This window comes from Ambystoma mexicanum, chromosome 8 (genome assembly GCF_040938575.1).
Source record: "Ambystoma mexicanum isolate Mex_15411 chromosome 8, UKY_AmexF1_1, whole genome shotgun sequence".
NCBI lineage: Eukaryota > Metazoa > Chordata > Amphibia > Caudata > Ambystomatidae > Ambystoma > Ambystoma mexicanum.
Window position 1 is genome coordinate 900125869 of NC_090929.1, and position 13953 is coordinate 900139821.

Consider the following 13953-nt stretch of genomic DNA (forward strand, 5'->3'; position numbering starts at 1 on the left):
GTGACTACCGTATAAAAGAAAAAACGGGGTCTTCCCAGTTCCCGAGTGGACAGAGTTATTGTAGGCATATTCGGCTATCCAAAGGATATCTTTCCAAGTTTTTTCAGTTTGTTGTAGCATGCAGCGCAAATACTGTTCCAGAGTTTGATTGGTCCTCTCGGTTTGTCCGTCGGTTTGAGGGTGGTGGCTGGTCGAAAGTCTCACATCAATTTGAGCCGACCGACAGCAACTTCGCCAAAAATGAGAAATAAATTGACTACCTTGATCCGAAATTAGAACTGAAGGAAAACCGTGCAGTCGGAGGATGTTTTCGAGAAATTCTCGGGCCAGAGTTGCTGCTGTTGGTAAGCCTTTGAGTGGAATGAAATGCGCCATCTTGGAGAATAGGTCCACGATTACTAGTATCGTATTGTATCCGGAGCATGGAGGTAGATCGGTGATGAAGTCCATAGAAAGCGTATGCCAAGGGCGAGGCGGGATGTCAATAGGGCGTAAGAGGCCGGCTGGTTTTTCCTTTTGACTCTTGTTTTGGGTGCATACTCCACAGGACATTATAAAGTCTCTGATATCTTTTTTCCAAGACGGCCACCAGAAGTAGTGCTTGATCTTTTCCGAGGTCTTGGTCATACCGGGATGTCCTTCCATTAAAGAATCGTGATAACAAGAGATTACCTTTTTCTGTAAATCTGTGCTGGGCAGGTATAACCGTTCTTGGAAATATAATAGGTTGTCCTTCACCGTAAAGTCCTTTCCCTGCAGATGCCAATTCTGTATGTCTGCTGGAGTTACCAGTAGCCTGGCTTTATCCTTAACTTCCTCTATGGATTGTGTGGCGATTACACCTAGAATTCTTTGTTCGGGAATGATAGGTACAGGTTTAGGATTGATCAAATGTTCTTCCACTCCCATCCGAGAAAGGGCATCAGCTTTACCGTTTTTTGTACCAGGTCGATAGGTAATTATGAAGTCAAACTCGGCAAAGAATAGTGCCCAACGGAGTTGCCTAGAGGATTGAGCTTTTGCGGTTTTCAAATATTGCAGGTTTCGGTGATCTGTAATCACAGTAACGGTGTGTCGGGCCCCCAGAAGATAATGCCGCCAAGCCTTAAAGGCGGACTTGATAGCTAGAAGTTCCTTATCAGTAATAGTGTAATTGATTTCAGGAGGCGATAATTTGCGGGACCAAAATGCCACAGGATGCAACTGATTGGTTACTGGGTCCTTTTGTGATAGAACTGCCCCCATGGCAAGGCTCGAAGCATCAGTTTCAACAATGTAGGGGAGTTCTGGGCGAGGATGTTTTAAGATCGGTGCAGAGATAAATCTAGTCTTCAAATTCTGGAAAGCTTGTTCCGCTTCGGTAGACCATTCAAAACGTTTGTTTTTCTTTAACAAGGCGGTGATGGGCTGGACTATTCGAGAGAATTCGGGGATAAAACTGCAGTAAAAGTTAGCGAAGCCTAACATGCTTTGAACACCTTTCACGGAGGATGGCGATGGCCATTTGAGAATTGCATCGACCTTCTTTGAATCCATACGCACTCCGCTAGGTGATAATATGAATCCCAAGAATTCAACTTCAGTCACGTTGAAAACACATTTTTCCAACTTAGCGAAAAGTTTGTGTTGACGCAATCTCTCGAGGACCATTTTCACGTGTTTCCGATGTTCAGTTTCCGACGAAGAATAAACGAGGATGTCGTCAATGTAAACAACAACACACACATCTATGAGCTCTCTGAGGACATCGTTCATAAAATATTGAAAGGCGGCCGGGGCATTGCAAAGTCCGAAGGGCATGACCTGATATTCAAATAGCCCATACTTGGTGCGGAAGGCCGTCTTCCATTCATCGCCCTCTTTTACTCGTACCAAGTGGTAGGCTCCTCTAAGATCCAGCTTTGTATATATGCATGCTTTTCTGACTTGGTCCAGGAGTTCAGGGATCAAAGGTAACGGATATCTATTCTTAACGGTGATCTGGTTCAGGGCGCGATAATCTATATAAGTTCTAAGGTCCCCTTCTTTTTTTGGAACGAAGAACAAAGCTGAGGAAGCAGGGGACTTGGAAGGACGAATAAACCCATTCGCTAGGTATTGATCCAGGTATTGTCGGAGGTGAAGATTCTCAGGCTCGGTGAGGGCATAAATTCTACTACAAGGAGGAGTAGATCCAGGTATCAGGTCTATCTGGCAGTCATAAGACCTATGAGGAGGTAGAGAGTTAGCCTGATCCTTCCGGAAAACATCTTGGAATTCTAGGTATTCAGGAGGTAACTGGGGAGCCTCCGAGGAAATTGCTGCCAGTGCAACAACAGGTCGAGGGTGACAAGTAGAGACACATTCTGGAAACTGAACCGTTCTTGCTCGCCAATCGATCTGAGGTTTGTGCTTCTCTAACCAAGGAATTCCTAGAATAATCTGGAACTGAGGGGCCTTGATCACATCGAACACGATCTTCTCATGGTGTCCATCTTGACTTACTAGCGTCACTTCTTGGGTGGTATGCGTTACTGGTCCGGAGGCTATCTCCGTACCATCCACCGTAGTAATGACGTCCTTTACAGCCTTTGGACAAAGAGTCAGATTCATCCTCAAAACCATTTCATGATCCACATAATTGCCGATGGCACCGCTGTCGACGTAAGCTTCAATCGCATGTAATCGATCCGGATGTTCAGGGCTAATGAGGACAATAGGTATCACGAAATGCGAGGTCACGGAACTGGTTTTAACGCTCGGCAAGAGGACCTCTATTCTTGTCGGGCGAGGTCGTTTCCCTGCTCAGAGTTTGTGACCCTGGTAACTGCAGCTCCTACTGCCTTCTTGGCTGGTTTCACCGCACAGTCTCGAAGAAAGTGCCCCGAGTTTCCGCAATAGAGGCATAATTGCAGCTGTTTTCTCCTTTCCCGCTCCTTTTGTGTTAGTGGTCCTTTCAGGCCCCCTATTTGCATGGGTTCCCCGGAGTCTACTCCTTTGGTAGGAGTTGGTGGTTTGGAAAATACTCGAGCATCAAACTTGGAACGATCGGCCTTCCTGTTCTGCAGTCTGTGGTCAATTTGAACGACTAAGTCAATATAGTCCGAACAGTCTTGCGGGGGATTCACTACTTGGGCTAACACATCTTTGAGCTCTCCACGTAGACCTCTATAAAACAGCATAATCCTTTTGTCCTCAGGCCATCGGGTTTCCACTATCAGTCTGTTGAAAGACGCAATATAAGCCAAAAGGTCTTGATTACCCTGTCGCAATGAAAGGAGCTCATTGTCCAAGGCCTGCCCCTGTGAATGTCTTGCAAACAGTTTTTCCATACTGAGCTGAAAAGCTTGAAAATTATGGAGAACCGGATCATCTTGATTAACTAGAAGGATCGACCAGTCTGCCGCATAGCCACTAAGGTACGAAAGCACGAAAGCTACCTTAGCTTGATCAGTTGGAAAGGCTGCTGGCCGGCATAAGAAGTGCAACCGGCACTGATTAATAAATACTGCAAACCTCTTTGGGTCACCAGAAAATCGTTCGGGCGGAGCCAGAGGTACATTCCCAGGTAGGTTGATCTGCACTGGGTTTGTAGAGGATGTTGAAGGAAGATTTGCCCCTGATGCGGGTAACAGAGTTTGTCCGGCTTGTGACTGTAGCAATTGTCTAGCGAGATCGTCTGTTCGCTCCTTGGAAATAATCAGTTCCCTTCTTAGAGCATGCGTTTCCTGACGGGCTGCATGCACTTCTGCTCTTAGTTCCCCAAGTAACTGGGCTAGCTGGTCGGTATCCGAGGTTTCCATAGCGCCTGGGTGGGAGTTTTGCGGTAGGCTTTGCATTCTGTAACGCTCACCTGATTCCCGCAGAGGCACCGGTCTTGACTGGGTGAATGCCGTATCTTCAAAGGTGATGTGTAACACACGGTTGGCTCTTTGGGCTGGACCTCTGTGCACTGTATGTCTGACTCGAAGAGTAAGATGTCTTAGGTAAGTGAACGCCGAGCTCTTCATCTGCCTCGGGGCAGGGTGCCGTAACCAGTTTCTTCACTGGATAAGGGTGCAGGCCTCTTGACCTCAGAGGACTGCTGTCCGTCGTTGACTGCACGAACGGTAAGTTCTGGGCACTTCAAATGTCTTAAAAGTCTTTTGTAATGATATTTCTTGTTTTGCAGGGTTCCAGCGATGGTGGATGGCGGGCTGATGAGAGTTGAGGATCGAACCCGCGTGAGGAATAGAAGCGCCTGGAAGCACGTAAGTAAGCGCTTGTAGCCTGCTTCACAATGCGCACTAACTGTCCCTTTTATCGTGCAGGTACAAGTTCGGAGCTTTAGAGAAGCTGAAGGGTGCTGGAATACCCACTGGATTCGGCGTGGGAAGGAGTAATGGCACGTGAGTAATAAAGTTGCCCAATGTCTTTAAACGCACCTTCTTTTGTCTTTCAGATGTGGGATGCAGCGCCGAAGGCCTCCGGAGCGTGCGAAGAACTGGTAAGCTTTTGTCTTTCAGATGCCGGAATGCAGTGCGAAGACCTCCGGAGCATGCGAAGAGTAGGTAAGCCTTTGTCTTTCAGATGCCGGAATGCAGCACGAGGCGTTGGTGGCAGCCGATGGACCAGGTAAGAGATGCGCTGCCACTGAAGACCGTAGTGCTAACCTGTTCTTTCTTTGTCTTTACAGGTGCTGCTGAAGACTGGATTCCAGGATGGTAAGCCTTTGTTCCCTTAGGCCCACGATCAGAAGCAGAAGACACGATGAGCGTTCTGCTGCAGAGAATGCACAATAACGCAAAGCAAGATTCATCCATCGGGTGTGGTTTAAATAGCCTCCTGTAGTGCTTAGGTGTCTCCTTCCACAGCCACGCCTAGGTAAGAAAAGAGTTCCTGCTTTCCAGAAGAGTTCCAGTGTTCCGAACCTAGGGAGTGGCTCCTGCCCCACCCAACAGGAAAAGTAGTCCCAAACAGAAGAGGATCAGGGGTTCAACTGGCAGGTAAGTAAGCAGCATGGTCTGCTGCAGGTAAGTCCACCCAAGCATTATGAGCCCGGCGCTTCCAGCGCTGGGACTGGGCATCTTTATGAGCCTGGTGCCACTGGCGCCAGGACAGGGTCCAAAAGGTCCCAATTGGGACTAGCTGGCACTCGGAACCGGGGTTATGGGTCTGCTTCCAAGGGAGTCGGGCAAGTCCTGATCTTTTGGAAGCAGAGATCATGACACTTGTATACATTGCTAAATACTGCTTTCACATGTTCATAAATTATGATTGGTCTGTCATGGAAAAAGGTTGTCCATGCCATTTAAATCACAGTACTCCTGCTACTCCTCATCAATGTGGATTCATGTCAAGCTTCTTAATATATAGCCCTTCTCCAAGTCTAGAATTACCTTGATGGTGGATAACAAACGTTAATTGAAACTAGTGACTCGGAAAAGTGTGTGCCAGAAAATGTACATTATTTGAACGAAACACCCCTGCTCTAACTATGGTCAAGCTCAAGTTGGTGTCCAATAGTGTCTTAGTTTCTATTTTCGATTCAGTTTGCATTAGTGCCTGTGCCCTATTCCGTGTTAGGTCATTGTGCAGACTCTCTTCCTCAAGAAGAGGTGAGCTCTGTCAAACTGAAAGTAATATTTCAGGTCTGGTTGGCATAGTTAACACCTTTTTTTATAGAATTGTTGAGTAAAAATGAATTGAAAATAACAGTTTAACTTGTGCATTTTCCTTTGGTCCTGCTTTGAGCTTTGTGCTGATATGCACATTATTTGTTTTAGATGTCATGGTTTATGAAGACAGCTGGAATGGAGAGACAATACTGCAGTCCACTGGCAGTAGCAAGCTGCTGAACATGGGGAGCTGTTCAGCTCTCCGTCCTGTCGAATGTAAGAACAAAACCATAGCTTGCAATGACTTCTAATTCTTTGTGAATTAATTTGTCAATACATTTGTTGCAATATAATAATGTTGCAATTGTATTCCTTGTTTTTTCATTGTTAGCGTAAATATGTCTTTTCATTAACAACTTTCTGATGAATGAAAACATTAATTACAACATTTAACTTCCTTAGGCATGGATGGTTAAAGCACAATTAACTCTACCCTGCCAAAAATACACACCCCTCCCTTTGTTCCCATCATGTCAGTCCTTCCAATTCATTTTGGGAGATAAACCCCTCCTGTTGAATACTCCTTACCTCATGCCCAAATACTTCCTTGATATATCAAAATTCTCATTCACAGAGTTGTCAATATATACCCATTTGGAAGAAAGTGCTAATCCTAAAATATAGAGGCATTTCTAGTCCTGAAATCCATATCCACCACTTTTGGCATCTTCATCTTTGGCAACCTCTTACTCCATGGACTTGCATTCTCAAACCTGATCCGTGGCCAAGGGGGTGGGACTTCTTACATGTACCACCTAGCTGGAACTGGCCCTTTTAGTCACAGCAATATCATGTTTGTAATACCGCTGGCCCATGAGAACAGGCCACACAGACTGTAACTATCATAGCAGTGCATCCAAGAATGCAGCAGTTACTTTAAGGCAGAAGAGAAGAAGGGTGAGAAGAGGAGTTTGTAGGGATTAATGGATGAGTGTTTTAATTTCTTTTGGAAAATTGAGAGACGTCCGAGCCCAGCAGAGGGAGAATCATCTGTGAACATTAAGAAGTTATCCGAGCCCGACGGAAGGAGAACCCTAAAATCTTTGGGGCAGTGAAGCAGCTGCCTTAGTATCCTCCTTAGCTCCAAGGCCCAAGACGTAAATGCAGAAGTCAACAAAGCTGGTGAGTTAATGGAAAACTGTGCAAGGCCAGTCTATGTTGAAGCGATGGTTGCTAGTGGCAAAATAGTAAGAAGAGAGAAGGAAAGTTTGAATGGGACCTTGATAAACTGTGCACAAAAACAAACAGCGAGGTATACAAAGTTGTCAGAGCTGTCCGGTATAGTGAAAGTGCACATTTGAAGGTCTCTGATTCAACGTATACCACATTGGGATATCTGAACTGTGTTTTGTGTGACAGCAAGAGATGCCAAAAGGGAAAAAAGGATAAAGCAATCGAAGTGGTAATGCAAATGCAGGGTATTAGTCAAACCCCTCGCACATTTAAATGTCTTCAATTTGTTGGTTATTTTGTGGATATTTGGGGCTTTGCGGTATTTTCTTACCGCCAAAATACCTTTAGCAATAATCACTCTCTGTATTCATATTGGATCACACATAACAATAATACATTGCATTATTTCAGAATTCAGACCTATTTAGATAATGTGCGCGATAATTTGCGTGGTTGGTTTATTTGTGGCCCCAATATCCAACATCCCTTGTTTTTTTATCTAGATTGTTCTTGATCACTAGAGAGACCTCAGGCCTACATTTTAGGGATACCACATTTTCAGTGTTAGTGTTGTGTGCCACCATGGGCTATTGTGGTATTTTTGTGGTAATTTCCACTACCTTATATACGGTATGGAACTATGTCCAGAGAGTCTCTCTTCCCATTGGCTCATGTACCTCCAACAAGCTATGCTACAAACAGTCACTCACAACTGTCCATACTGAATATAATCATGCACACATCTGTTTTAAAATGACAATTGCACTGTTTAAAAATCTACCCACGTTTAAACCTTTTCCCATGCAAAATGAAAGAGAGAAATAATACACACTAGCCATCTGTTTTCAGATATTTTTGTATTATAGAAATTTCCTTTAAACACAGTTTAACCCTTTTTCACAGAAATAAATGAAATGGTGCAACATTATTTGTGATAAAATGAACAGAGAACTGCGAGAATATATTCAATTGGTAACATTACATATGCTGATAAGGGACTGGGACTCCCTCGAATACACTGACTGAACAGTTTCGCACACTTTCGCACAGCTCCCACACTTCTGTAATTACCTTATCTGTTCAGCATGAGTTTTCTCCGGCTATTCTCTTTCTGAATTTGGCTCCCTTGAAGATTAACCCCAGTGAAAACAAGCGTCTGTCGTTCTCAAACCGGGGTTATTGCCTGGAATTCTCAGCATTTGCAGCAGGAATGCTTCAGCCAGGAAACAGGTCCTTCTCCCAGCTCTGCCAGATCTCGATTGTTCTCCCCCTCTCCTCAAGCTTCCCCAGCAAAACTCTAATCACAGCCTCTAGCATGATACTTGCCATGACGCTGCTCCAATCTGAATCAATCATGGCATCTCCTCCCTCACTACACAATGGCTCATTTCTACAGTAAAAGTTTGTAACCAACTGATTTCCTGTTCCTTCGAGCTCTTTGTTTCCTGTAGTTATGTGGACAGAGCAGCAGAGAAAAAAAAAATGAATGTGCGTTTAAAAGTTCACTTTCAGAGTAGGCCTAATTCTGCAGTGGAGACACATTTTTATTAGTGGGTTATGTTAAATGCAGTTTTATTAGTCAGGTTAGTTATTAATAAGGTTAGTTATTAATTTTCAAATGTGTCTCTTGCACCATAGGCATTTCAGGTGAAAAATAGTGTGCATTTTTGAATGTGCACATGTGCTTTTAACTGTAAAAATAGATTTGCATCTTATATGTAAAAATCGTTTTTGACTGAATAGCCTGTCTTTACTTATATGTCCATGTTACTCTGGCAACACATATAGCAATGCACCACACCCATGGGGTGGTGCTGCATCAAAAAAAAAATTGCTACCTGTGAAGTAGTGCTGTACTCTGTGCTGTAACACACCAAATATCCTTACATACCCTCCTTTTGTTTTTAGAACTTGGCTACGATCCAAGCCAATTCCTAAAAACAACTTGTTCTTTTTTTTCTTTTAAAATGCATGTGTATTGGGATATCTTTCTCTTCCTGACGCAGCTACTAAAATCAGTAACATTTTCATTTTTACTGATAGCACAATCAACCATCCACCCATGATTAGTACCAGGACAGCCAAACCCACTATTGAGCGTTCCCCCCAGGTTCCCCAATTAAATCTTTCCACTTCTATTATCCCCAGATTACTAATTGTAATATTGTTTTTTCTCAAATTCATTTTTATAACATGTCTTTCTTTGTGATTCAATAAATATTCCACATCCGGATCTATTGGAAAAGTATCCCTTTGAAAAAAATCGATATTTTCCACTTGGCTTTCCCAAACATCATTTGTTACATGAAACAATGTTAACCCCCCAATTGACACAATTGTATCCTTTGGAACCTGTAATTAAAAAACATTATATTTCACCTGTTTAACCACGTATGTTCCATGGTTTAAATGTACTACCGTCATGTTCTTTAAACAGGTGCTGACCAACCATTTACCTCTGACCATCTTAGCCTGTGCCATTTCTTCACTCCCCATATTGCTAATAATCACTTCACATCCTTCTGATATACTTGGGTCAGATTTCAAACCACAAATAGCATCTGTGGCATCAGGAACAAACGGTTTACCTGGACACATATAATTTTGTTCTTTAAATTTGACACATGTTTCCAGGTTTGGTATTAAATAAACTTCAGGTTCCCATGACTGAAATGCCACCACGTCTGGAGTCTTAATCTTAATAAATTTGTCCTCTTGCCAAAATCCCACTTCATTTGATAAGTAAGTTCAGGGGCTACATATGGGATGCATAGCAAAAATCCGATCTCTAGTCTTTCCAAGTCCACATACAACGGCATTGCATTACCCATTTCGAATGCAATTTTTACCTGTATTATATCAATTTCCCTCCAGGTCAATCTTTCTATCATTTGACGAATAATATCCTGTGAAACAAAATACAAGGGGATATGTCCTTGAATCAATTGTGAAACTGCAGTTTGAACTTCTCTCATATAATTCGTTAATAGTATATCCACAGGACTCATTATGTTCAATATTTCATTTAAAGTTCTGTCATGCTTAAGTATTATTTTAGTCGCCCGTTGCATTACATCCGCTTGTTCATTTAGGATGATTGCAGTTTCATTTATGAATCTTACTTGTTCATCCAGTCCCCCTCTAATTCCATCTAATGTTTTTTGTATTATTTCTAGGTCAATACTCAGTTGTTGCGCTTTAGTACTCAGTGTTCCCACCGAAATAGAATTGGCTGTTGATATTGTGGTACCTATTATGGCTCCAACTATAGACATTACCAATGATATCGCGAGCATCACCGCACCTCTCTTTCCTCTCCTCTTCTTAATGTCTGCTGAATTCACGAATGTTTTTTCCAACTGCATTAATATATCTCTTATTGACTGCTTAGTGTCCTCTTTTCTTATTTCCAGCCACTCTTTAGTCTGTTCAATCTTAATTCCGGTATTGTTCAAATGTTTTTCAATCAAAATCTCAGGATTCAATGGTATGTATATATTTTGGAAAATCATCCTTCTATCACTCATGATGAATCCTGGTGCCTCTTCCACCGCGATACCAGATGCTGGTCCAGGTTCAATGACAACCTGTGCTTCTGAATTCTTGAAGATCCCTCCAAATATCATCATCATTAACCATATCATCGGTATCATCTTCAATGCTGATCGCTTTGCAGCCTTGGTCTTCACCCCTCTTTGGGGCTTTCCCGGAATCCGTCCACGTGGGCTCCGGGACACCATCGTCTCCCGTGGGCTCTGATCCTGGAACCTCCGACCAAATAATGTTAATTTTCTAAATCAAATAGAAAAGAAACAAATTAAGTACATAGCACAATACTAACTTCACCCTTTTGCCAAAAATAAAACATGCTTGGTAAAAACATTTCGTTTTCTTTTTTTTTTTTCTGAAATTAAACACAAGTTAAAAAGAAAACAAGCACATATAAAACAGCATTCAATATTTAATACATTTTCTCTCTGCACACCAACTATGAGCTTCCATTATATATATTTATTTATTTATTTATTTTATATTATATATTTTTACATATATTACAGTGTTTATGTGCCATTATAACGATCAACTTTTTAACTTCTTTGTCACTGCCTCCTGTACCCATTTATTTTCTCTTTTTGTGTTCAAGGGACTTTATCTGTTTCTACATGCTCAAGCTGCCTGTTCTCATGTCTGGGATGGCATGGTTTGATTTGATTTACATGGACGAACTGCTCTATTGCCGTTTCACCTTCATTTTTCAAAATTTTATAAACTACAGGAGAGACCTTATCTATAATTCGAAATGGCCCCTGCCAGGCTGCTAGAAATTTAGAATTTTTCTGTTTACTTTTTCCAAAATGAAACTTGTACACCTGATCCCCTACACTGTATTCCTTTACTGATGTATTTTTGTCATAATAAGACTTTGCACTGTCAACAGCTCTTTCCAGATTTCTCTGCACAAAAGCAAATGCATGTTGCAAATGCCTCCTCAGTTCATCAATATATTCATGAACTGTGGATGCACTCACAAGTGTCTGCTCATGTGTTCTGTATAGTAGGTGTTGTGATAACACCATTTTCCTACCTGTCCAGACCTCATGGGGGCTAACACCTGTTGCTTTGGCAGGAGTTGATCTGATTGCCATCAAAACCAACAGTAAACGTAAATCCCAGCTGGAACCTGCTTCTGACACGAATTTCTTTAAAATATCCACAACAGACCTATTGCTTCTTTCAACTGTACCTGAAGACGTTGCCCGATATGCGATATGTAGTTTCCTTTTCACACCTAGTATTTGCCATACCTTACTCATTAGAGTACTTGTGAAATGACTTCCTCTGTCTGACTCAATTCTTTGTGGCAACCCAAACCTTGAGAGCACATGGTTCACCAGCAATGTGGCTGCTGTTTGCGCACTACAATCTGGTGCAGGAATGCATTCAATCCACTTCGACATCAAACATACCACACTTAAAATATAACGGTTTCCCCTCCTCGACCTTTTTAAAGGACCTACATAGTCTATTTGCAAATCTGACCATGGGAGAGTTAGGCCTCTTTTCATCAATGGTGCTCTATGCATTGGTGAAGCAGGTTTAAATTGGGCGCATACTAGACATCCTCTAGTATATAATTCCACATCTTAGGACATATGTGGCGAGTAAGCATAATCTTTTAGTATTTCTAATGTTTTTTGTGAACCTCTATGGCCTGCAGTTATGACATCATGTGCATGGTGTAGCATTAGCCCTCTGAATGAAAGGGGTACCACCCACTGTATTTGTCCTGTTATGGACTCTCTAATCATGAGTCCATCCTGTAATCTAATTCGTGTTTTGTTCTTTAATAGCACCCTCAAATCTTCTTTTCCCATAAAATCATTTTCTGTTAATGGATTTTGTTCAGGATCTATCAAATGATTATAATAGATTCCCAAAATTCGATCATTCTTTTGTGCCTCAATCAAATCTTGGTCTGGCGTGTCATGACTCCACTGTACCACTGGTTGATCTACCTCCTTTGATGCTTTAGAACGTGTTACTGCATCAATTTGTATTTCACCCATTAAATAATCAATAGGTAGCAATTCTCCCATCACAGCCCCAATCTTAGCCAGGTGGTCTGCCTTATCATTTCCCTCCTTATCCTCTCCTGGTGTTTTTAAATGCCCACGAATTCTTCTCCAGTATATTGTTAAATTATTCTCTGACACCAATTTGTCTATGGCTTGTATAATTTTTCCATGTTTAAGTGGCTTTTTGTTGTATGTAACCATGCCTCTTGCTTTCCAACCAGGCAAATACTCCACAAAGCTATTCCGTGCATAGTCAGAATCAGTCACCAGGACAATTTCACTGAACTTTTTATCAACTGCAGTAGCAATTGCTTTATAAATGGCTGCCAATTCCGCCACCTGACTGCTCCTATCTCCAATCCTCATCCCTATACTGGGGACGCCTTCACATTTCAACCAGACATTTCCTATTCCTGCCACTAATTGTTTATTACTGTCATTTTCAATGTGAAAAGCAAACCATCCACATATACAGTTGGCAAATCCTTGCATGTTTTTTCATCAAAAGCTTTGTGTGGTGATTGTTCAAATTCCTGCAAACTAGTTTCCACTTCCATTTCATTTGGTATTTGTTCAGCTGCGCAGTCATGTAAGTCAGTTAACCCTTGAGCAATTGGGTTCTTTTTATTTTGTCCATATCTCACTTCTATGGGAAAACCTTGTAATGCCATCGTCCATGAAGTGATTCTGGACTGCTCTAGATTACCTGATCTAATTCTTTTACTCTCTAAAAATTGCAAAGGTTGATGATTTGTTTCAATAATCACCTTTTCTCACTGAACAATGGGGCGGAAATGTAGTAGCGCCCACACAGTGGTTAATAGGGCCTTTTCACATTCATTAAATTTCATTTCAACTTGGGAAAATGCCTTACTTGCATAGGCAATGGTTTTGTGATTCAAATCGTGTTTTTGTGATAACACTGCTGACATACAATGTTCAGAAAAACCTATTTCTATAAAGAAATCCCTGTCCTTTATGGGGCATGCTAAACATGGTGCCTTTACAAGACATTCCTTTAATTTAGCCACTGCATCAGACTGCTCTTTTTCCCATTTCCAGGGAGTATTCAGTTTAAGCAGTTTAGTCAATGGTTGAGTGATTTCTGCATACTTTTCAATGAACTTTCTGTTATAGCCTGTCATCCCTAATAAACTTTTTACTCCTTTCACATATTTAGGATCTTTTAACCTTTGTATGGCCTCTATTTTCTTCTTTTGTGGATTTAGCCCATGTTCAGTCACTTCATGCCCTAGAAAGTTCACTTTTTTCTTGCACCATTGTGCTTTTTGCAAAGATACTTTGGCGCCTGCTTTCTGCAATTGGCCAAGTACATGTCTTATTTCATCAAAATGGCTTTTCAGGCTTTCATTTTTTATCAGGACATCGTCCACATAAACTATTGTTCCTCTTTCCGCTGCATCCGGCGTTTCTCAAAAATATGCCAAATTCACTCCCACTATTGATGTACCCGAACGGAGCTCTAAGCCAGGCATATTGAGTCCTGTCAAATGTAAAGGAAAATAAATGTTGTATCTCCTCTGCCAATGGCACGCACCAATATCCAG

General features: G+C 41.9%; 1 protein-coding gene across 8 annotated transcripts in view; it reads left to right on the top strand.

Annotated features, from left to right (window-relative positions):
* Nucleotides 1-13953, top strand: part of SHLD2 (shieldin complex subunit 2) — a 1351673-nt gene that overhangs the window by 535438 nt on the left and 802282 nt on the right. For 7 of the 8 annotated variants that reach the window (XM_069610780.1, XM_069610782.1, XM_069610783.1 and 4 more), the window contains one exon: nucleotides 5745-5852. The exons of the other annotated variant lie outside the window; for it this stretch is intronic. In XM_069610780.1, the coding sequence (XP_069466881.1) occupies nucleotides 5745-5852 (108 nt within the window). The remainder of the gene's footprint in view (nucleotides 1-5744; nucleotides 5853-13953) is intronic. 8 annotated transcript variants of the gene reach the window in all.